At 39.3% G+C, this 25,722-nt stretch overlaps 1 protein-coding gene and 1 long non-coding RNA gene across 2 annotated transcripts; one reads left to right on the top strand and one right to left on the bottom strand.

Annotated features, from left to right (window-relative positions):
* The first annotated feature begins 12 nt into the window (after positions 1-12).
* Positions 13-18,745, top strand: CA4 (carbonic anhydrase 4). The gene is made up of 8 exons (XM_013198057.3): positions 13-153; positions 10,553-10,606; positions 11,389-11,559; positions 13,286-13,443; positions 14,152-14,244; positions 14,498-14,561; positions 15,080-15,243; positions 16,550-18,745. Exons 1-8 carry the CDS (start codon positions 96-98, stop codon positions 16,736-16,738), a joined length of 951 nt encoding a protein of 316 aa, XP_013053511.2. The 5' UTR covers positions 13-95; the 3' UTR covers positions 16,739-18,745.
* Positions 148-22,903, bottom strand: LOC106046851 (uncharacterized). The gene is made up of 5 exons (XR_010825772.1): positions 22,208-22,903; positions 20,862-21,056; positions 16,243-16,415; positions 8,737-8,888; positions 148-4,191 (listed from the first exon to the last, which is right to left on the bottom strand). It is a non-coding gene; the product is annotated as an uncharacterized lncRNA (long non-coding RNA).
* Positions 22,904-25,722: the final 2,819 nt, after the last annotated feature.

Genomic DNA, 25,722 nt, shown 5'->3' with positions numbered 1-25,722 from the left:
CTTACTCCAGTATAAAACTGAGAGCAGAAATATGATCACATACTAAGAAGTCTAATCAATTCTGGTTTCAACACTGAGCCTATTTAAAATAGATAATGGAATTGCTGTTCCTTGTTCTATTCTCTGTGCACATTCTCAAGACAGAGGCAGTAGGTAAGTCCTTGCCTGTTCTTTCTAACCCCATATAACAAGGTTACTCTTATTTATGATTTATTTCTGAGTGTCAGTGCCTACAGGGCAAACTCTCTAGTCCTTCTAAATGAAAAATAAAGAATGTTTTATTTGCTTCTCTGCCTTTCTTATGTGTGGGAAAATATCAAATATAGATTTCTCTCATGAATGAATGTTTTTTTTTTTTTCACCTTTAGAGATTCTAGTTGCCTTACTTGTCCAATAAAAATCAATGGGGTTTGACTTGATCTCTGTGGTTACTTATATATGTAAATTCAAAACATTAACAAGTAAAATATTTTTTTTGTCCAAAAACTTCTTAAAATTTCAAATAGTTTGTTTTAGATTTCTACTCATATTGCTTTGCCATTTGTAAGATTAAATTCTCATAGTTGCCTACTGAGGGAGAAAGAACAGTATGTCTTTTGCTGCATTAGCCCAGCAGATCCATCTATTTTTGCACTCTGTGCACTATGTACATAAGTGCAGTACGCACTTATGATGACTAGATTAAATCACAATCAATAATTAGTATTGAAAAACACAGAAGGTATTTTTATGCTTCTATCAGATCAGCAATATTATAACATTGAATAAATAGTCTTTCCTATGTGAATATTAGCACACAGTCTCAAAATTAAAAATAAACACTGCAGTCCTAAATGGTGATGAAGGGTCTATTGTTTGCACTAAAATAGACTAGACTGCATTAAGGGGAAAAAAGAGATACAATATTATCAGAGGTATCAGAGGGAAGCACTGCACCAAGAGCCTGTTAAAGGGACATGGTTTTAAGGCAGCTCTAGATTCAGCTGCCAGACTTTAAGTAACAGAGGTTTGAGGTGCTCAGAAAGTGCCTTGAACATTGCATAAGCACTGGGGTAAGAGGGGTGTTTCCCTCATTTTATTTCTTAGTTCTTAACTAATCCTCCACATCCAGGACTCGGTAACTTGCCTTTTCCAGATTCATACCTTACAGTTCAAATATCCCCCTCTTCTTTAGTCCGCGTGTTTTAGATGTTCTGTCTCTGGAGGCTAACCACATGTGGTACAGGTACACACAAACACAAAGAACCTTTGCTCTTCCAAAGTCTACAACTATTGCTTGCTTGATAGAAAATGATTACTGATTAATTAATACTTAGCTAAATTGACTGCTCTGTTAAGGCATTTACTACAGGATCCTAAAAGACCACTTAGAAAACCCACATAGGTTTTATTAAATCAGCGTTAGTAATTCATTAGTAATTAGTGTTTTAACGGAAGTAGTAATACAGGGCATGCATGTAATATTTTTTATTGATTTTTTTTCTAACCATGATCACTTTCTTCCCTAAGTATAGAGGCAAATTACACAGTCATTAATACTCCAGAAACTTGCTCCCCTCCCACCTTTCTTTACAAACCTTTTCCCAACGTAGAAGCTTTACAGGATATATTATACTAAGTTAAAGGCTAGACATTTTAAGAAACCATGACTTTTGAGCATCAGCCCAAATTATTCTAAGTATCTGTTTTTCTATAAAAAGGAAATAAGTATTTCATTTCTACCTTGCCACTTTTCAGAACTACTTCGAGTGATACCCACTTACCAGCTCATTTAACATATCTGCACCGTGCCTGCTTTTTCTGCTCTGAGCAGCCTGACAATTCACCACACTTAGATAGTCAATATAGATACTTGCTGGTCTTTTAAGTTGCTTTCAGCCTTGACCTGTCTTAGTACCACAGCACCTATTTTTTAAAATTATTACTAATAGTCCTTACAGGGCTTTATAAAGAAGCAAGCCTCATTATCCCTAGGCTACCAAATGGAAACAAGAGCATTGGTGCAGCCACCTGCCCCGAGACCAGCCAGCAGCAGGAAGAGAGACTGTCTGTCTTGAAACTCTGTTCAGCATCTCATCCGCTGATTTATGTGGATCTCAGCATATTCCATTAACAGGGCATCGATGCACCTCAGATGCCTGCTTGATTCCTTTGAGAGATCAGTGACCCTCTGGAACTGCTATTAGACAGGCAGTAGTGAGGTGAAATGTCCGCAGTGTTCCAATAGGATCATCCCAAACCTTCTGAGAGAGGTTTTATTAATGGTAAGTTCAGTCTAGAGCCATCCAGAGAACAGCAATTGCAGAGGACAGTAACACAGTTCTGTCTAGAAGTTTTTTTGTGGAGTTACAGCCAGCTCCATGCATTACTGAAAAATAATCTGCTTTAATGGGGATGGAATGGAGCATGGCATTATCTCAAATTAGTCATCTTTCTATCTCAGTACAGATTGACTTTTGATCTCAACTTATGACTGTTATGCAGGATATATCGCTTAGGGCTTCCTTCTCTTTCTTCCTTGGACTTATTCAAACTTCACAAACGGATTTAAAGCCTTATCTGTGTCTGCCTGCTCTTGTCCATGCGTATCAGTGTATGCCATCATCATCAGATCCACTGTATGCAAGAAGAAACAAAAGGTCACATTTAGCAAGTTGCTGAGCGTGCACTGAGAGCAAAAGATGCCCACTAATACTGCTCTCTGCTCTCCTCTCTCCACATAGCTACAAAAAAAACTGCACAGGCAGGCTTCAGGTGGCAGAGAGTTTTCTAGCTCTATCATTTGTGCTGAACCAGTAACAGCACATTGTGTTCACTATCTTCAAAACTGAAAAATATTTACTAACAAACTTTCCCATTAAACGTGAAACCTGGAATTAAATTTTAGCAGATGAGCTCTGTAAGAGGGACTGTTACGGTCAACAGAGGTGTAGCTTTAGATAAGATCATCTGCTGCCATACTCACTGTTATATGTGGCTTATAATTGGAGGGGTTTTATGGATGAGAGAAGAATGGACATGAACTATGTGACCAGGATATCTAAGGATGCAAATCCGGTAATCTCAGAGTACACTTATTTCCTTCCATAGCTTATGATAAAGGCACAAAGGGGTATAGCACTGCAGCAATTTCATTCTTATTCTCTCTTTGACATTAAAATTCAGCAAAAGACAGAAAAGCATTTGTGGCAGAGCAGCATATGAGAAAGAAAACAGCTCTTACTTGGCTGTAACAGCCTGTTACGTTTTAGGGAGACAAGGAACTAAGCTCAGTGGGCAAAGAAGCAACATTGCATATTACTGGAAGACTCCTGAAAGGCAGCTACAAGACAGCATTAAAGCCATATATGGAATAAACCTTGAAATATTTTTAACTTTTTACATTTCTGTAGCCAGCCAGGTATGGCACCCAGATATATCTGCACTGCACAAATTTGTGTTAGAACAGGAATGCTTTGATTCTCTTCACATTAGTCTATGTGTGAAGTTATTCAAGAGTGTGTACTGTGCAGTCATACCTTGCTGTAATTTAAATCAATCTGCAGATCCTGACTTCCTTTTAAAGAATTACACTTGTAAGTATGTAAGATCACCCCTGCTGTCTCCACTGCATATGAAAACAAAAGCTGACCCTCAGCCCCATGCATGACTGCCTGAACTGCTGAGGAGTGACTGCATATAGCAAGTAGCAATGAATGACTGATACCACCACATGACAAAAATCCTGCTTTGTTATATTTGTGTTGTGCATAAGTCAGTAGGAGCTGGAGTTCTTGAGCATCCAGACTTTCTACTAGGTTGATGCTTCAAAGGCCATCACAGCTACAAATCCAAATAACATTGCTCACTAGTTTGCAGTCTGGTTCTGGTAATACACAACGAACAGGCAATTTTCTATATACAAAGTGGACCCAGGCATATAATTAATGTTCAATTTACGGACCAACCTGACCAGAGTGAGTATGCCACATTGTAACCGTTTGTATTAACTCACTATTTAGCTGATCCTCGCACAGAACTGCAATGTGCTGCATCACCTTGTCCTTCTCCAGCATTCAAGCCAGGGTGCCTTCCTGCTGCTCTTCACTTCAGTTCCATGGGAAGGAAAGGAACATGGTAGAAGCCATTCATAGGAGCCATTCACAGGTGGCAAGTGACATTACCTCAGCTTACCAATTATTCTTCTTTCTCCTACAGCAAAAGATATCAGCATAAGAATTGGAATATCCTTTATACGATGCAGGTTGTGCAATGATACTTAAAACTGGAATCATGGCTTCTCACAGACCTTACATTTAGATTTTGAAAACTGGAAGCAGACAAGCATTTCCAGAGACAGGGACTGCTGTAAGGTACCTTCCTCTTAGCTGTCCAGGTAACCAGTACAAACCTTTTGGCCTCCAAGGCAAGCTGCGAGGTCCAGGTTCTCAGCTAGGTGTCTGTCTCCATGCAGGTATGTTTTTTTTCCCATTTGTGGTATTGCAAGAGATGCTTTGTTAGTAAGACGCATAATGTATCAAATGGCCTGGTATTAGATTACTAGTCACTTTTCTAGCCATAAGATCAGTTGTCATAAATTCAGCATAGAATACTACAATGAGAACAGTAAAGCCAGAAAGTAATTTGTTTGAATTAAATTTTTAAAATACTTTAAAAGGGATTTCTTGAATTTTGTTTGACACTGCCTCTGTGGCAAAGCAAATACCCACAGAAGCAATTCACCTTAGCCCTGGACACTCTATTCTTGTTAAAAGCCAGCTTCCTTTTTTGATACAGCAAATTTATGAGGACACATATATATGACAGAGGCTATGACAGTATCACAGGTCACAGCTGAAATTATTTTCCTCGCTCTTTGACACAAAGGAAGTAATTTGCAAGTGTTTATTGAGCAAATCTAGAATCCTCTCAAGCTCTTTAGATTCTTCCTTTAGCTTGTGTGTGTAACAGACTAAGACCTAATTGAGCATGTGATTTATGTATAAATGTGCAAATTATAAGCACCGTGCACAAAACAGATGTAGTTACGTGTAATGCTCCATTATTACAATAAAGTTTATCTTCAAGACTAAGTCCCTGCAATGGATTGGAAGGCACATACATATAGCTTATATATAGATAAAATATAAAATATGTCTCTAGAAAATACAGATAAAATTTCCAGGCAAAAGTGAATAGATCACAAACATTTGTTTTTACAAGTTTAGAGATACGTGTACCTAAAGATAAACATTTGGAACTGATTTTGCCTGTCAAAGTGGTTGACCGGCACTTCCTAAGGATGTGTAATACTTAAAAATGTACAAATAGACGGACGTATATATGTTTAGTTTGTGTTCAGCAACCTCATTAATTAGGAAGACAGACTTAGACTCCACTTGCTCTTAAGTTGCTCGGTCTTTTGTACTAAAGATAATAAGCTTCACAAAGCCAGCTAAAAATAGAACTAGCCCAACACAAACCAAAGCTAAAAATACACTGCATGCAAAGCTAGCGTTTGTAATTTTCATAGAAAAGGCCAGCCTGCCCTCCACTGCAACGCCGGTGTTTACAGCAGGCTTTAGGGATGAGTTTGGATCAGGTGGACAAGAGAGCAGTAATGAGAACCCTGACATTCAGGGCAGCCTCGGCTTTCTGAGAAGCAGGAGAGCACTGGGAGCATTATCAGCTGTGTGGCTCAGAAAACAAGGAATTGTCAGAGAGGACGTGGCTGAAAGAGCGTGATGCGATCTGAAGAGGCAAACAAAGGAGTCAGTCAGTGAAAGAGAGAGATTTTACCTGAAGAACAACAGAGGATGTTCCTACTGTCTCAGTACTTTGGCTATTACTGGTGGCATAGAGGTTATCCACACTTCAAGAGATTAAATATGTTTAACAGAAACAGCGAACAGTCAGTATATAAAATTATTAGATTTCCAAGCACTTTATTCAGAAGGTCAAAAACTGTTTTAGTAACTCTTCTGGAGATGGACGCATTAGAAGGGTGAATTTCAGCTACGCTGAGCACCACCTGTCTCACCGCCTGGGACACGCGGGCTTCCAAGCAGTGGCTCAGCAGGTCCAAGTAGGGCAGTAAGCAGGGGACAAGTAGGACAAAGTAGATTTAGGAACTTTTACGGAATTCAGGCAATCTGACGGCTGTCCAAAGAGCTTAAGGGTCTTTTCCTAGATCACACAATAGCACATTAGCAAACTGCTAACACCCTGGCGTCCAGCCAGAAGCACTGTCCTCCATCCAGCTGCGTAAGTGAACAGAAGAGGGAGTTCTCAACTGAAGGAATTTTTCCCCCAGGCTTCCCAGCTAGGCTTGATAGCTAAAACAATTGAAAACATTTACAATAAAATGAAAACAATACGTAATTGTATTGTTTTGCAGCTGTTCTGGTGCCAAGAAACAGCTTTGGTCAGGAAACCAGTTGTAAATTTGACAAGGAAGAAGCAGAGATAAGTAGGACGGCTCACTTGCCAAGAGAGACTCCCTAAATTTAACTGTCTTGAACTTTGTGAAGGAAGAGGAGGCCTTCAGCCCAGTTCAGCCCTGCTCTAAATTAAAACCCAGCCACCTATTATAAGGTGCATTGTGACTTAAAAAATCCATAATACAGTACAAGAGTCAGATATGAATGACAACATAGCAATTTTAAGTCTTTGAGTATTATGTATACTGAATGTGTACGTATACTGAATTTTATTCCTTCCACTGGTGACAACAACAACAAAGTCCCTACCTAATGTCAATAAGCAAAGGAGCTTTTGGAAATCCTGGCTTGTACTGAATACTGTCCTGAGTAAAGTATGGATGCTCATGGCTTCACTCACAAGCTAATAAAATCTGTGAGAGTAAGCTGTAACAACCTCCAGGGCAGCTGATATCAGAGCAATGGTCTCAGCACTCAACTGCAAAAACACAAATGAAACCCACAAAACAAAACAGACAACAAAACAACAACGTTCAGCTGCATGCTTCTTGGCAATAAAATAAAAACAACATAAAGAAACAGGAGGGCTGAGGTTTGGCTGAAAGAGGAGTGCAAGAAAGGACCTTCAGAGAAAGAGAAGGGAAAGAAAGACTTTGCAGTGGGAAGGTGAAGGGGAGGTTGTCATGAGACGGGACAAAGGATGGATGAAGCAAGAACAGGAATTACAGATTATGAAGGAACTATCTGAATGCTGTAAACACCAGGGAGGGAAAAGAATTGTTTAGGGTGGTTCAGTGATATTTCTAGGAGTGATGGGATGCAGATAAGCAAGTGGAAAATGTAAGCTATAAAACAGGAAACATTTCCTGACAGTGAAGTCTAATAGACTGTGGAAAAGTCTCCTGCGGGAAGTGGCAGGAGCCGCTTAGACAATTAAAACTAGACTAGACAACATACCTTAGGGCATAATCATACCTCGGAGCACAGACAACTGACTGGATGTGACAAGTATCTTTCCTACTTGCTTCAGAAATGAAGTCCAGGGGAAAAAAAGGACCATTGTAAATGCAAGGTCAATATACATAGGGAGGAATCACACCTGAGTCAAACAAAATACAAATACAAATTTTCCTTGTAAGTGACATAGGGTATGGCAGTTTGGTTTTTCCGCAGCCATATCTACACAAACATCCTGTTCTCTAATGTTACACTACCACCACCCAAAAAAGTCTCATTTACAATAAACATTAATTCATTATTTGCTCAGGAATTCTGCAATGTTTAATTGAGTTATTGTTTAAGTTTTAACAGCTTTAAGGACTTCTTTTTTAAGGATTGTTGAATTTATGTCCTGTTCTATTTCACTGATACCATCCAGCTTTCTAAACCACGACTATGATAACTACTTGACAGAAAGCCACTATTTCTTTATTAGCTTGTAGACGCTATGAGTTTCGCAAAAGGTCTGCAAAAATTAGACACTGTTTATTTGGTGTAGGATGTTGAATCTGTCAAACACCTACCAACTGGCAATCAGTTTTGTGGTTGCTTTCCTCGAGAAGGGTTGGACTCAGACTCAGCAATGAAAGGCTCCACAACCTACTCCCATTTCACTCCTCTGCTACGGAGGCACTGTATGAGGACCACTGACACTACCACTTGATGACAGTTATCTTCACTCAGTGCTTCCCTTGGTCTTTGATTTTCATGCTTCCACATTCACAGTCCAAAAGCTTCACAGCCTTGCACCCAGTGAACACTGTACTTACTGCACTTACTCCTAATTGTGAATCATATTGACCATAAAATTTAATTTGCACTGCAGTAGTGCTTTGATGTCTAATTCATTGTGCAAGGTAGTATACAATCCCAGAACAGTAAACCTTGTTCTGAGATTTACAGTAAACAGGTCGGAATACCTCAAATGTCCTTGATTTCTCACCTCGCAACTTTCCTCTCTGGTCTAACTCACATCCCAAAGAGTCTGAGGCAAAATCTTTGCAGGTGGTTAACTTCTCGTGCTGCATAAATGCGACCATCTTTGAACATTTGCAACCAGGTCATTTCCACAGTTCAGTGTTTTTACCCCTGAAGGTTCACATACATATAAGTTGCAAAGAAAGCCCACTCCTGATCACAGGGTGCTGGCGCAGAGACTGTTAAAGCTTATGAACATACATATATTGAAGCATATGCATATGCTTTAACAGTCTAGCCACTGGGCTAAAGCAGTGTCCATAAACTTGTTTCCAGTCATTCATCTATGCAAACACTAACACTTACGAAATCTAATCAAGCATTGTGGAGATTGGCTTACCCAGTATCTGCTAGACATTTATTGATTAAAATATCGGTTAAGGCACTGGGTGACACTCTGCGCTTGGAACTTGTGGTTTTACTGTTTCCCAGCGAAGATAAGAAATCACTCTGTGCCGCTGAAGGTTTGGCCACGGGCTTGTGTACACAGGCCTGAAAAAAATGCAACAATCAATTTTAGAAATGACAGGTTTAAAGTTAAGCTTTTTATATGTTTAGAAGTGTCTCAAAAAAAAAAACCACAAAACTTTGCTGAAACCAATTTTTTGATAATTACAAAATATTAATGGAACAACAATGCAGAAATCAATGCAGTTCTTACAGTATGAATGTAGCAGTATGCTCTGTTTACTTTTCTTCCCAATATTAATAAACATTTGCTAAACTAGAATGAGTCAACATTATTTGTAGTTTTCAGCATAAATTTAATTTGTGAGAGATGAACTTAAACAGTATAATTTTTTCCAGATTAAATTCATTGCCACATGCTCATCCAAGATTCTGTCTTTGTTAGTACTGCTAGCCACATGTCATATCAAGGTTCTATTTATAATTTTTCTAAATACTAAATAGGAGAATGGCACTGCTATGCTACTGATGTGAAGATAGGGTGTTAAAAGCAGGTATGAGCCTTCTAGCTCATGTTAGTGTTAGCTCTAGCTAGTGTTATAAAAGGTCACAGATTACAGTAATTAGCAGTCTAACGACATGTAGGACTCCATAACAATGCCTATAAATTGATTAGCCTACTTACTAAATTGTATGTCATTAACTAATAGCAGACGAACAGAAATTATAATATTAATCATGATTATTATAGCTTTTGAATTGTTATTGATCAAAGTTAAATAGGCAAAGAAACTATTCCCATTAAAATCCATTTACAATGTATTATTATCATAAATAACCATTGAAACAAGCTGCTATAAACAAAACAGTCCTTATTTTCCCAAGTAGATTAACTCAGAGTTGATTTAAATCAGCTCTCTTCCTCTGAATTTCACATTTCTGGTGACAATGAAAAATTGAGATTAAGATATTCTATTGAAAAATTCTGCAACCCTCTGTGGGGGATCACAGCTGTGTTAGAATGAGGATTCCTCATTTCTTATGAAAAAAGAGACCCTTTGTTTCTTAAAACTTCTTAATGCACGAGCTATCTTTAAAATTGTGGAACAGTGAGACACGTCATCTTACATACATGAACTTCCAAGTAAATGAAACAATGGCAAGTACAGATAAGAATTATTTTTTTTAACACTACATAAATTCAGGTATGGAATCTTTGCCTCAAGGATTTGCTGAAGCTAAGTTTTCAAAAACAAATTATTTAGAACCACAACCCATCCAGAGTTATACTTCGTGCTAGCACAGTTTTTGGAAGGTGTATCAACAGGTGTAAAGTGATTCATTTAAGACTAGAAGGAGATCTAAAAAGAGGACGGAGCTGCTGGCTGCAGGATTTTTATGGCCTCTTCTGCAGTATTTGATATCAGAAACCAGCTGGACTCTCTGGATGGTGAGCTCCATATTGCTAAGAAATCTCTAGCAACATGTTAAAGATTTATTTACAAGCAAAGCACTCACCTCTTACCAGCCATCGTCATTTTTATGTTTAAGAGATGAGACTGGGACTTCTTTTCCTAATAAAATTGGTCAGGCAAAACTAAAAAGTTGACAAAACTGTATGGCCAACCATAACTTCATCACTCCTTAAGGATCACGAGTTGTGAATCCGTTTCACATCTGCTTTTTGGAGGGACAATCTGTACAGTTTTCACTCATTTAATTTTGAATGTCTGATTATTTTTTTTCAGTTGGATACCACTGGTGCTATCAGTCGCAGAAGGATGAACAGCCCACCTGTAAAGGTACTGATAAACAATTTATTTCTGTAACCACATTAGTGTTTGAACTTTTCTGTTTTGCTACAGGACTCTGTAGCAATAATGCCAAAATGCATACAACTCAGCATTTAATGCTGCACAATCGTACTATATGTAAACAGAAGTGCTAAATAGAATATCTGAAGAGGGGTATTTTGAAAGAGGCAGGGCTTGCTCTACTCATTTTGTTTCAGCGAAGGATGACGTTGCAATTAGAAATATATAATCCAGAGATAATCATTCTAGCGTGTTGGATATAGACACCTGTTTAAATTCTTAAGGACAGAGTTATGAAAAACTGTAATGTTCTACATACAGCTGCACTTTTTGTTTTACCAGCAGTATCCACACAGGCTGCCTGCTCTCTTGCTCATCCTTTTGTCCAGCCCAGCCCTCCCTGGACCTGCCTGTGCTGGAAATGGCATTTCACTCCCAGCATCACCACAACCATCATCACTGCTACCTTTATTTTTATTATAGTTTCTGATCAATCAGCTAACCTCAGTGATAGTTCACTTTTTATTTTACAGCCACTTGTATGTGCACATTTTCTTACTAAGAACATTCTTGAAGCATATTAGTATTTTTCAAAACTACACAAATTCTACGCCAAGAAAGTTCCTTTATTAAATTCCCACTACCCAAAGAGCTTTCTTTCAAAGATATCTTCATTTTCCCAAGCAAGAATATAATATCCGTTGGGTGTTTTGGCTTTATCAAGGATTTGCAGTCTACAAAAAAAAAACATTTTCTTTGTATTTAAATAGATCCTCGACAATGGCATGTAGTAGATGTCACCTGCAAAGGAAACTATCAGTCTCCTATCAATATTGTCACCAAAGATGTCATTTATGACAAGAGCCTGAAGCCACTGAATTTTGAAGGTTATGATGTGAAGGGGTCTTCAAAATGGAACATCGAGAATAATGGACATACAGGCAAGTACTGTCTGATACATTATTACAGGACTTGTGCCTTCACTCTGAACCTTCCGTTCATTTCTTCCACGTCTTCGGCAAGTTGTTAGATATCACTACTGCTATTTAAAAGAAAGAAAGAAGATAGTATCCCTGTATTTCAAACAATTCACTGAAATCTTTATAGATTTCAACCTGTTTTCTTCACAGGCAGAAGTAATGTAACGTGAGGTTGTTGATCAGCTATTTACTGATTCAGTAAACAGTGAATCAGCGAGCAGTAAACCTGTGAACCCATTCAACATTGATTCACTTCCTCTTCTTCGCTACAGGCATTATTAATGATGATGCTTCAACAATATCACACTAAATTACTTTAAAAACAACAACAACATACAGCAAAACACTGGTTGTCTTTTTTTAAGAGTTATCTATAGGCATGATTAAAATCTTAGATGTGTTGTTTCAACTGCCAAATTCTTAAAATGGGAAGTCGCCAGTGCTAAATATATTTGTAACTTAAAATTGAGAGGTAGGGACAGAGCAAGCTGAATAGATTTTTCAAAACCGGAGATTCTCGTTTAAAGCATCAGTATTTTGACAAACCACAAGAAACATGAATGACTGATTTTTCACTAATATACGGGTTAATGACTTTTGCATTACAGAATGATGTTTTAGAATCCGTTTATCACAGTCGCTGTGTACAGTAGTGTCTTTTACACAAAAAATTATATTCTTAACGATAGGTCAGAACTCTCAGCTTCTCAAAACACGCAAAAGGATCTGGGTTTTCATCTCAGCTTTTTAGATTTCTTCCAAGTGCAACCAATTCCTGTGCTACAAAAAGAACACTGACAACAGTATTGCTTAAATTATAGCAGCAATTAGAAGCTCTATGTGAGATTAGATTATCATTATGTTCACTGATGTGCAGACAGTAAAGGTCAGTGTCTCAAAGGTCTTACAATCTCAATAAACCAATCCAACAAAGATATGTTAACATGCATTTACAGATAAAAAAGTCAAGTAACTAAGTGACACAGAAGCTTTCAGATCATTTGGAATTCAGAACCAAAATGGAATCTCCAGGGTTTTAATCCAGGTCAAAACAATCTTCCCTGCAGGGAAAAAAAATTAAAAAAAAGTACTGGACTTAATGTAGAGAACTTAATAAGTCATATTTTTAAGCACAGCCCAGATGTAAAGTACATTATGTGCTTGAGACATGCGATGGTGGTGTACAGATAGAAAATATCTTCTTCAAAGAAAATTTTATTTTGCTGTTAGCAAAGAAAGACATAAAAGACAAAAAACACCTTCCCAAGCCATAGCAATGCTCTGCCTTTTTCCTCCATTTTACAAAAGGAAACAAGGCCCATCAAATGCATTTTCTTACAGCTGCAACTGAAGTCATAGGTCAGCCAGCGCTCCAGATTCACAGAGCAAATCCTAGGTTGAAAAGGGAACAGAAGCTCCAAGTACTGTTCCACAGATGAGGGATGCCCAAATGCTGTTGCATATTACTGGAAAGTGGGCCGTGATATTTCTCCTTTTCATCTCAAACTAATCTCAGCTAACATTTTTTAAGAATTCAGTTTCTGTAGAGGGGAACTTCTAGAAAACTTGGCATGAAAAACCAAGCCAGAACTTCAGGATGAATTTGAATCACAGGAACATGCATCTCTTTAGTCAAGCAATGTATTATTTGAATATATTTTTTAAACTATTTATTTGTTTTCTCCAGTTAAAATAACATTGGGCACATCCCCTAAAATTGGAGGTGGAGGTCTGAGAAGAAAATACAAAGCAATAGAATTTCACTTCCACTGGGGAGTCCAAGACACTCTGCATTACCTTCCCGGGTCAGAGCACAGCATAGATGGAGAAAAACAGGCTATGGAGGTAGGTGGCACTGTCTGTGGGTTTGGGCCATAACTCAAGAGCTCTGTATTTTTAAGATATTATAGGAAGAAAAGCATGGGCCAGTTCTATGAATGCCCAAGAAGGGAAATAAAGAACTGATGACACATTGCTTACTAATCAGAGCACACAGGAAAACCTCCTGGGTTTATACAGCAAAGGCACAGAAAAGATAACAAATTTGCAATTTTATAGCCTTTGGGAACATTTTGAAGTCTGTACAGCTGGAATACTCTCTCATGCTGCTTATTCAGACTATATATCCATTTCTGGGTCTGTAACTATGAATTGACCTATACAACTGAGAAAAAAAATATTTTCTCCAAGTTCAGACAGGTTGCTGGTGCTGGTATGAATGGATCGGTAGAGAGACCACCACCACCACTCCCCAGTCAAACCATCAAGTAAAAATTTAACAGTTCCACTGCATAGGCTGAAAACTGAGGGCTGCAGCAGTGCACAGAGCACTTCGGCTTCTACTACACAGGCGGGGAAACTGATTTTGGTACAAGAAGTTTCAAATTATACTCCATTTATTGCATAGTTCCTGCCTCAGGTTCAGAGCCTTGGACTGTCTCTCCCCAGCCTGCGGGCAACAAAGCAGCTCTGGTTCCACTACAGCAGAAGTGCAGAGAAGCAGGCAGGCTACACTTAAATAACAAATAATTGGCCTCGACTGTTTTGTTACAGCTTCATATTGTCCACATAAGAGAAGATGCTTTGGATATAGCGGATGCAAAGAAAATTTCAGACGGTATAGCCGTGTTAGCGTTCTTTATAAAGGTAGGTGGCCAAAATTCAAATTCATTATCTCAAATGTACTGGTAAGTTGGCTGAGTTGTGTCATTGTTACATTATTCCTAAACCCTTCGCACTTCTACAAAAGTGCAGTGGCAGCACTTAGCTCCTTTATCTTTTCCTACATTCTGTTTGCTGCTGTTAGCTCTGTAGTACTCGTCTGTTTTATTCATAGTTCATTTAAAATAACCTGTTGCTGAGAAGTGCAGGATATGGAATAAAAATATTTCCATTTCAGGTTGATGAAGAAAATAAAAACTACGCAAGTCTAATAAATGAATTAGATAATGTTCAATACAAAGGTAAGACATGGGCTGTTCTAAAAACAGTGTATATATACTTCGAGCACACACGCTACAAAGTAATTCAAGATCCAATCCTGTTCTAATTGCAGTAGAGATTGTCACTGGAAATTCAAAGCTGAAGGATAAAGTTTAGTCTGTCAGGTACTCAGAGCACTGCAGGCAGGAGGAAATGTAGCTCTCCCTATTTGTAGATGAAGAACACTGAAGCACCACAATGAGCATTTCTTCTTCTGCAGAAGGAAGCAAAGTGAGAAGAACAATATGCAGAAGACCATTTTAACAAAGATAAAATGTTTTTAACAGAGGAGGTGTTCATAATCTGTGCTCTGTGCCACCCTGCGGCTGGTAGTCAGGGAGTCCACAAGCAAGGCAGCGTGGCTGCCCCAGTCAGCACGGGAAGAGGGCAGGGGATGAGGCTTTACACAGCCGCTCGCTGCGGTCGCATTTGAAGCCAAGTGTGAACAATACCTGCAGCTGCACTTGGTAAAAGCAACGTTTCTGCATGCTTTGCCTAGGGAAAACATCACAGATGGACCCTTTGCCACTGAGTTCCCTGATTCCACCTGAAGATGAGCTTGGAAGGTACTATCGGTATGAGGGCTCCCTCACCACTCCCGACTGCCACGAGGGTGTCATCTGGACGGTGTTTGAGAAGCCAGTTGAACTCAGTATTTTCCAGGTGAGTCACAGAGGGATACTCTGAAAGATCTGCTTCCAGTGATTTTACCCTGGGCCTACCTGCTCTCTCACATGATTTAATATAGACCTGTTAGCTGCTCCACTGCTTAGAGAATCACAGCATAGAATCCAACAGAACATCCCGAGCTGGAAGGGACCCACAAGGCTCTGACTCCAACTCCTCGCTCCACGCAGGACCGACCAAAAATCAACCCCTGTGTCTGAGAGCCCTGTCCGAACGCTTCTTAAACTCCAGCAGGGTTGGTGCTGTGACCACTGCCCTGGGGAGCCCATTCCAGTGCCCAACCACCCCCTTAGTGAAGAACCTTTTCCAACGCTTTGTTGCTGTGACATACATATGCTTGGCATTAGTCTAAACCCACACACTCTGTAGTGCCAGTTATGACAACATCACTTTATAACCCTGTTAAATCATCTCTCAGAAAACGGCAGGAAAGGGGAAGGAAGGGGAAATGATGACATGAAAAGAAAACCAAATAACCCCATAGGTAAACACCTTGTTCAGTGCTTCGTCAAGAGCACTTCCCCTGTATTCATCTGCTTGCCCCAGATTTCACTGCCTTTCTTGTCTTATAAGTATTAGGATACCAGAAAAGAATAATTCAGAGTCCAAACTTTGAATCTATCAGCATCAGCTTTACGCAACCCATTTTTGTCCTACAAAGAGGAACAGGAGACTGAATCACGACTGCCTCTAAAATATAGATTGTTCAGCTGACAGAGTACACAGTTAAACAATTAAGATGTCCTGGAGTGGATTCTGAGCAATACTATTTGGGCAAGAGCCAGCAATTTTATTTTAGTTCCTTATTTGCAGCGTACTCACAATCACTTCAGTCAAAGGGCAACGCTCAGCCCCAGACAATGCTAAGCCACCTGGTACGCAGGAGGGAGCATCTGCTCACTCCGTGCCAACTTCTAAGCAGTTAGAAATTTGGAGCAAGGAAAGAAATGAGGCACGTAATCCTAGCCCTCTTACTTTGCATCTCTGTGATGTGACGGACAAGGACAGGGCCGTGCGTCAGGAGGACCGCTCTAATGAAGTCCTTGAGCTGGACAAAGCATTCAGCTCACACAGAAAGGAAGCCCACGTGATTTCCGAGGTTAAAAGATGTTGGTGGCTTCTGGCACTAGCCTCCATCATGACGTTTCCTGCAAGATTTAATGCATCCATACAGGTCAAAACAATGCCACAGAGTAAGGCACTGAAGCTATAAAATACCACAATTTCCAGTGTTTCACAGGAAAATAATTTAACAATCTATTTTTTTTTTCAATGTCTGCAGGTTTCTCAGTTCTCAACAGTTCACTTTGATGGGAAGAACTCAACATACATGGTTGAAAATTTTCGGCCTGCTCAGTTTCTTAATGAACGATATGTGTATTGGTCCAGTGCCAGCACCCTCCTGCCTCCTGCTAAGGTTTTAATGTTGGTCCTGATCCTTACGTACATCCTGAGCTCTCTTTTCCAGTGAACACTTCTCACTTTTTTTTTTGGCCAGTTGTTTTTTCTATCAAGTCTTCTCTTTAACTGCCAACTCCTGAATTATATCTGAATACAGAATGTTACCTTTTTTTTCCTCCATACATTAACCAACAACTCCTGTTGCTGCTATTGCATAAAAATTAAATCCATTGCACTAAATTACAAGAATTCTAAGGAACTGTAAGATAAAACTATGAAGATTCTAATTTAAAAAACACTTAAAACATTAGGATGGATTATCTTCTGTATATCCTGTAACACAACACTGGAAGGACACTTTGCAAGCTCTATGGAGGACTTTCTGGAGGAATCTGTTCTTAAGTGCCTGTGAAGGTTTTTGTCTGGAGTACGTTTACATTCAACACTGCAAGTCAGGAAGACAAACATCTGGAGTGATTCTTATCATGCCTACATTGTCCTATATGAAGGTACAATACGGAGAATAAAAATGCTCACATAACTGAGCAACATTTGGGTCATTCTATCTAGCGATGTGACAAATTTCATCTGTACTACCACATTTTTTCCACCTTCTTCTCAGAATATGTAAAAGTTAATTCTTAGGTAAGGATACTGGATTCCTTGTATCTAACCTACTGATTCTGGATTTCAATTTCTCTACTCAGCCTATTTATTCAGCCTAGTACGGCATCCTATTTCAGGATGCCCATGGCAGATATGATGTGCCAGAAGGAAAAAGGGGAGCTCGTCCGCATACAGCAGTTGCACATCTGTGCAAATTCTCTCTTAGGAGGGCCATGGTTGAAGCGTGAGACTTTGATGCTCCTTTACATTTTTCATTTGCATAACAAAATGGGACAGCCCAAGTAAAGTCTCTTTCCAATATCACATTTTAGAAGCTTTTAAATTTCAGTTTGAACATTTCAGTGTGAATATTTCCACATGATTTTTTTTTCAGAATAACAAGCCTGTAAAATATTTACGTATGGTTAACATTCATAGTTTTTGCAAGAAGATTTTGATTTGAATTGATTTCTCCAGATCTCACCCAGTTACTTACAGAAAAGTTCAATATATTGGGAAATGGGATTTCCTTTTACTATTCTGAAAACAAATGTAACTGACTGTTTTCTTAGCTAATGCCATACAACATGTTGCAGCTACTTTGAGAATTTTAGGTTTTGGCCATGCCAAAATAGAATTTTATGCTAGAGGACTTGTACTATTTTCTTTAGAGCAATGTTTGCAGGGATGACTCTACGCTATGGCTACATAGTCATTTTCAGGAAAAACATGACAGTGTGACTAACCACAGCGCACCAAAGGAGAAAAAATATTTTCATATTTAACAATCAATAATACAAGCTTAAACAATGTAAAAGCAAATGCACCTTGTTACATTTAGAGGAATGGTTAGGATTAACTGTATTTTTAGATAACTGAAAACTTTTGAGAAGCAGACATAAAAGAAAGATTAAAACTGAACAGACCTGCTATATTTTCATTGCCTTGAGTTTTTATTTCTTTTGTCCATGCTGAACAAGAACCCACACAACATCCATTAAGAAAAGGAATGTGACTTTTTTCTATTTTCTCCACAAGAATAAGGGTTGGGCTTGCTTTTTCTCAGGGTGGTTTGGGGGAAGGGAGGGATTTAAACTACAGTGGGATGCTACTGATGTCAACAGGCTTCTGGAGCTTTTACTTCATATCGGTCATAAGAGTATCACTCTTCCCCTGACAAAATTGCTTCAAGTACAGCACCTTGCTAACCAGACCTGGTGCACACTTCCAGCCCATCAGGTAGAGGCCAATCAAGTTTCTTTCAGGAAACAGTACCATGGATTTACCCAGTATAACTTCACCTCTGTACAAGCTACCTACTTATCTCTCTCTGTTGAGCATCTCTGTGATATCTATTTTCATTACATCCTTCAACATCATGCAAGTACAGAACGTGCCAAGAAATTAAGAGGGAAGATGTTTTGTTTTGCGGTTGGTTTACAAGATGTAATAAAAAGAAGTATTCTGAAAGGCTCACATTTTATTGTTCTTTCAAGGTTTTAGAGCAACATCATATACACCATGATCACATACATTAAGTCCCATAGAACTGGGATCTCCTATTTTAAAAGCCAGAGATGTGAATGCTACTCAGGCCGCCTCCACTGAGAACAATGCCTTTTGCATTAAACAAGCCCCCTGAATCTTCTAGGAGTACTGAATAAGAGCCCATCATCCCTCTTCATTCAGATTATTTCCTAAATTCATTAAATAATTCTCATTTCCCAGGCAGCTCCCTTAAGGTTGATCACAAAAACTAAAGAGCACCTGGGTCAATTGCCATTTATTGCCAGTAATTCACCGGAGAGAATTCCCACTATTTTGAGCCTCAGTTTATGATGCAGATACTGAGGAGCAGTTACTTTACAGCAGCTACTTACTACGAGGGAGGATCTTATTTGCTAGGAAACATAATAAAAGATGACTAAGAGGAAGAAACGAAAAAAAAAATCTGCTGAAAAGAAGGTTAGTTCCCTGTAAGTACACTTCTGCATAAACCCCAGCATGAATAAAATCTAAATAGACAACCATTTTTACTGAGTGCATCTGAATTCTTTGACAATGAAGAAAAGGGAAATGCAGGTTTTTGTTGTTGTTTGGTTTTATATTGTCTAGCTGCAATTCTTTCTCCAAAAAGTAAATCCAAATCTTAAAAAAAAAACAACCAAACAATATCAGAAAACCCGCTAGACATTTGTAAAAGGTCCTTGCAGATGGAACATTAAAATTGCTCTCTAAAAATCACTTTTACCAAAAAAAAAAAAAGAAAAAAGAAGTTTGTTTAAGCTCCCAGTCTATCTACGCAGATTCAGCATATCTTTACAGAGTGCATACTCGGCAACGTTCTCTTCTCTTCTGGAGAGAAGATTTTTATTTTTCTCATGTTTTTATTGTGATCCACATAGCTGCAGTATATGATATTTTTGTTTCATAAAAATTAAAGCATGGGGGTCCCATTCATTTCCATTTTTGCAATATAGATTATTAATTCCCTCTACCTGAGGATTCCCTGATAACAGCTCCATGTCCGTATACCTAGACTTTTCAGACACTAACGTACATTTGTTTATCTCAGCTGTTACAGTAGGTCACGATGACAGAAACCTTTAAGCAGTCTAGACCTCCCTAGGCTTCACAAGTTCAAGCCAATCTGTGAACGTCATCTGTGCTCAAACTGGAAATTGGTAAGATGCATGCAGCACAAACAGCAGTGGCCCATGGGAGCTACAATCTGTATCTGTGTCAATGATCTAGTTCAATTCGTTCTTTGCCAGAGGCTGCTCTTTGCAACCAGATAGACACATGCTGTTCTGGTTCTGAATATGACAATTACAGGGCTAGAATTAATGCAGTAAATCAATACAAATTGACAGCAAAAGCTGTTCAATTAAAAGCAGTAAAAGACAGGAAGGCTTGAAGTGGGACATTTGGTTTTCTTTTGTGAAGGTAGTTATGCAAAAGCAATTTGTTATTCAGGTAACCTCAGGCACAGATTTTCAAGAACTGTATCAGCACTAAATTTGGCATGAAATATCTTCCATTGCAAAGAAAATAGGAAACTACAGTAAATCCCGAAGAACTAATAGCCAAGCTGTGATATTACAGCAAAGGACTGGGGGATGAATATAGGTATTTAGAAAAACCCATAAGGAATAGTATTTTCCCACTTAGAGAGACGTTAACACAAAACTATGCTAATACATTTTACATATATTGGGACCAGAGCTGAAGACCACTTAGCTTACATGACTAAAAACTGGGATATAATAGAAAATGAAACAATACTGAAAACTAAAATTCGCTAGAGTAGTGTATTTTAGGTTTAAAAGAAAACAGACAAGCAGGGGCTTTGTCAGTTTAGACTACCATTTGCATTTCAGAGCACTGAACATATGAATTCAGCATGTTCAACAGTGAAAAGTCCTCTCACAAAACATTCTGGGAGATCACCACAAGTCTGGAAGTAGATTTGCTTATGAGAACTCTGTCCTTTGGAGGCAACAGCATTATGGTTCAGGGTTTGCCTGTAATGGCTGTCATGACAGAATCTATTCAACAATAAGCTTGAACAACAGTTAGGAACTCACCAGACTTCAGCAGGTCTTCTCCACTTCTAAAAATCCAAAGCAGTCCTTCTCCAGTTTTGATCAGACTTTGATCTGGAGGAGGTCTGCTTTCTTCAGTCTGTCTTTGGAGGTTTGAGAGACGGAGAAGCAGATCTGCCACATGAAAACAGGTCCAGCTTCACAACTACGTGACTGTCGGTGGGGAGAAGAAGGCTACTGAAAAGAAAATAAAAAAATCCTAATACGGTACATTTTCAGCAAGGTATTTTCTCAGGAAGTACAAAGAGACAAGGAAACCTACCCATTACTCATAAAAACCTTATTTACATGATCCACAATGAATTTTAGCAAACTTGCCAGCTTCATTGTATGGTCACCTCTTCCCTGCTGACAAACAAAAGCTCAAAATGAACTTTAATTCTGTACAGAATTAAGTTTCCAGGCTTTTTGCTTTGTTCTTTCCTCCCTCATCCAGGAAAGAAGACAGCATTTGCCCACACAGCTAGCAGCATTTCAATTAAATGAATGCCATGTAGCAGATCCATGTAAAATATTCCTCTATCTGTACCCTAAAAAAAAAAAGCTTAACTAACTTCACAGCCCGATTTTAAATTTTAATAAATGCATTACTGTGAGGTGTAACATAAACCACCTCTGATCCAGAAATGAGGAGACCCATTTTCTGCCATTGTACATTGCACAGGGGATAACACTCCATGCCAAAAAGGGTGACATTTGAAGACATAAGGCTCTATTGAACCGAGTTAAAAATGTACTTGGTGATTTTCTTCCACTAAACATTACAAATGACACGGGATTCAGAGAAAATTTAGTGACTGGGAAACGAATGCCACGATAGCTCTGTCAAGCCAGAGCTATTGTGAGAAAAGCTTCATGTAGGAGCAAATTATTTGTTTGTGCACATGTGTATTTGTGTAAAAGCCAGGAACACTCTAGTTAAGATGCACTAAAGAAATCCACGATGAACCTGAGAGCTGAAGAATCCCGCCACGTCGCCCAGTCCGAGGGGTGCTCCCCACTGACCCAGGGGGACCGACCAAGACCTCAGGGGAGAAGCACCACGCACCGAAACATGCCTCGAGAAGGATCTGAAAACTGCCTCGCTCTTACGCTGCATTTGCCGCTTGCTGCTTACAGTGCCTTACAAAAGAGGTGAGAGTCTCTGTGGTTGTTTCAACACAAAAAGGTGTGCCGTGAGGAAGCAGCCAAAGGAACCAGGATGTCCATCTGGGAATGGGCCACCCAGCCCCTGGGGCAGCGCTCAGCCTGCTGTGTCTTTTTGAACCTTGATTTTGTCAGTATTATTTCCCCATCTGTAATCTCCTTTGCAGATAGGAATGACTCACCGTTTTGCCGTTCGGAGGCTGTGGGAAGCAGTGGCACGGTCGGGCTGGGGATGTGCCCAGCGTGAGGTGGGCATGGCGGTGTGGCGGGCAGGTGGGCTGGAGCACCCACTGCCACCAAAGCTGGGATCAAAAGCCAGGTAGGGCAGCCCTGCCACTTACAAAATGAAATGAAAGGAAAAAAGAAGGGGGGGGGGAGGGAAGGAAGGGGGGAGAAAAATAAAGGAAATATCCTCTTAGAATGGCTGTGCAGGGGGTGGCACCAGCAGGCCTCAACTGCTGCCAGCGGCCATTTTCTGAGGGTCCCCTCCAGTCAGGCTGAGGGGAGCCCCCAGCTGGGTCCATGCCAACCCCTCACTGCAGGCCTCAGACAACAAAAGCACCATGGCTTCTCCACCTCGCTTCAGTTATTGTAACCCCACGGCTTCGGGTGGCAGAAACATGGCGGCAAACATCAAACAATAAGAAAGTCCCCCTGGAGTAGCAAACGTTGGTTAGGGCTGGGAGGGAACTGATGGCTCCAGTAAAGGGAGGTGACATTTCCAGTGTGCTTTTAGACCCTGGCAGCCCTGTGTTGCTGGAGCAGGCCGACGCCTCGGGGATGCACATGCCAGTGCCCACCACCATGGGCTGCCTCTAATTTGCACCCATTTTCAAAATGTGCTTAGCGCTAGGGCTGCTGCGTTACAGAAAACTTACCAGAGCCCAAAACCAAACCATGCTGCCAAGGGTCCTCTTCTTCCAAACTCCAAAACTAAATGGAGCTGTGAGAGACACTGCCTCTCTATTAAAGATGCTCATTGGGGTTTTTGAACCTGAAACATTTGCAGGTTAAAAAGCAATCAAAAAAAGTCTGGAGCAGTGAGAAGTCACCAGGAGTAAGAAGGCAGCACGAGCAGTGGGCATGATGACCCCGTTAGGGCTGGTTAAAGCCAGGATGGTTTGCCTGTTGATGCCCTCCACACGTTTTCTGAACACAGACACAATTCATCCAAGCCAACCACTGAGAATGGGAACACACAGTTTTCAATATAAAGTTTAAATTTCCCAAAAATAACCCCCTGGTTTGAGGTTTTTAATATCAGAAATAAATCCACTTATATCCATAAAACCTGATTATAATTAGTTGTACAAGTAAAATTATGAGTGTAATTAACTACAGCTATTAATTGAAATGCCTTTGGGACATTATTTCCCTTCTTTCAGTTGAATGCAATTTGCATTTAAAGTTATAATATAAAGGATATAAGATTTTTAGAGATTGCAGTAAATTCAGATTATTTTCTTATCTTTTACCTCTTAAAAGTCTTCTGAAGTGATGTAGACATCTAGTACTCAAACAAATACCCGTGGTATTTGCTTCCTTATAATCTATTTCCATGTAGTTAGGATTTCTCCACGCCTTTTCTTTTTTATTATGTGAAGGAAACCTCAAAGAAAAATATATTACTTTCTATCTACTGAAATTACCTTCATGACAACACCCATTCACTTCCCAGGTTACTGAGACTGCTCATTGTTCCCAGCACGTAGGAGAAATATCTTGATTTAGTTTATAGATATGTGTGGTTATGAGGAATTTATGAGAGAGAAAGACAGTTTTACATTTTGCTGATTATGATGATGTTGAGATTAAGGCCTTAATAAATCATTGTATTTTTCTGTCAAGAAAGCTGTATCTTTGAAAACCTACAATCATCTGAGTTTGTTGCACGTTACACGAAATGCTTTCTTACATGCAGTAGGCACAATGTTGTGTGTTCTGGAATCCAACAGTCCCTGCTGAACCTAGGAATAATCCTAAGAGAAAAACAGTAACCTACCTAAGTTGAAAGAAAGCTGCTGCTTTAAAAAGGAGGATGAAGGCATGAAGTCAACCACCAAGGTGCTGATGTTTTCCTCCATCCTGTTCAGCTGAAACTCTCTGCAACTGACAGCTACTAAGGTTTCTGTGCAGCATTTTATTTCAAACACAAATAAGCAAAAGGGAGGATGCACTATTAACTCTCATGTACTCAGAGAACTGCAGTGCCCCAAATCATTGATATAACTAAAACATTTTGGGGAACTGGATGTTATGACAGTCAGATGAAGACTATAAAGGAGATTGTAAGCAGAAAAAATGCCAAAGCTCCTTTTACTTCCATAGCTTTACAGAAGTTTGAGCAGCAGAGAACATGGTGTCTTATCTGGCAGTGCAAAAAGGACTCCGGTGTCACTCATATAAAAGAAAAAAATGAAATGGGTTTCTGTTGTCCTGATTGTTACTATTGCAGTGCTGGAGCATAAATGGGATGTTAGGGTTTCTGATCCTACAGATATGAATGCACATGTGATAAAATGTATACTGATACTGATTTATTTTTAAAAACAGCTAGTAAAGCTCATAAACAGCATACATTCTGGTTACATAGGAATACATTTTAAAAGTCTGTGCAATTTCTGTTGCAACCACAGAAATATTTCAAGACTGGGACAGATAAGAGCTTGTAGGATAACAGATAATGATTTACAAATGCCTCATATAAAGCCTATTTAAAAATAAAAAAAAATAGCATGCTTGAGTGTTTCTCAGCAAGTACCAAATGACCTTAGTAGCAGATGCGGCTGTTAGATAGAGATGTCAGTTTGGTGAAACCTGGTGGCTTGTTTCAGTAACATGAGGCAATGCACAAAGAGGTCTGTAAAAGGGCTGTGCAACAGAAGCATACACAGAAACAACTCTGACAGATAAATCTATTTACAAAGGAAAAAGAGCACAAACACTAAGCTGCATAAGATGGAGTTAACTCTTCCAATAGCTCATTTTCTCCCTTTGACTAAGATATATATGGCTAAGTCAGTCTCAACTTCTCCAGAAGACAGCCCTTACTAGAGTTTTCAACTTTCTGGTTAACCAGGTTAAATGGAGGCTGAAAAAAAAATGACAGATAGAAGTTGATAGGGAAAGTTTCTTTTACAACAGTTATTTTGCAAAAGTTTCTCCCAGCAGGGCATATGAAAGTGGCAGAGTAATTTGCTTCTCCATTCAGAAAATCAGGAAGAACAGTACAATAATAAACCTGCCGGTCGCATGGGCAATGGTAATAAAAACTTAAATATCCATGCCTGCTTTGCTGTAACCAACTGCCAAGTTCCTGCCAAGAAAGCTGAAATGGAATGATTAACACATCCTGTGCCCTCATTATAGCGCATTCAATTATCCCAGGATACTCCATGGCAAATAGATCATTTTCAGTACAACATCATATCACGCTCTCTGCATTGCACACTCCGTAAAAGCTTAGCTAGCAACAGTCTACTTATCTGCACCTGATCTTGATGTTTGCTTGTGTTGTTTTTCTGCTTGTCTTCAAACTTAATTTAAAGGGAATTTAAGAAAAGGCAGTGCTCTTATACCACTGCTTTTACCACTCCTCAGTTAGAATTTGTGCTCAGCAAGTTCTGAAAGAAGCTCCTGGCAGTGTGTTCTAGATCTCCATCACTATTTATTCTTATTAAGAGGAATTTGATTGTAA

Source organism: Anser cygnoides, chromosome 18, assembly GCF_040182565.1.
Source record: "Anser cygnoides isolate HZ-2024a breed goose chromosome 18, Taihu_goose_T2T_genome, whole genome shotgun sequence".
Taxonomy (NCBI): Eukaryota; Metazoa; Chordata; class Aves; order Anseriformes; family Anatidae; genus Anser; species Anser cygnoides.
Note: the sequence above shows the minus strand (reverse complement) of the source record. Positions and strands in the feature narration are given on the sequence as shown.

Coding starts and splice junctions, on each gene's coding strand:
- CA4 (XM_013198057.3), top strand. CDS start 96: ATGGAATTGCTGTTCCTTGTTCTATTCTCTGTGCACATTCTCAAGACA. Junction 13,444..14,151: donor GAGAAAAACAGGCTATGGAG/GTAGGTGGCACT, acceptor GTTTTGTTACAG/CTTCATATTGTCCACATAAG. Junction 14,245..14,497: donor TGTTAGCGTTCTTTATAAAG/GTAGGTGGCCAA, acceptor TTTCCATTTCAG/GTTGATGAAGAAAATAAAAA.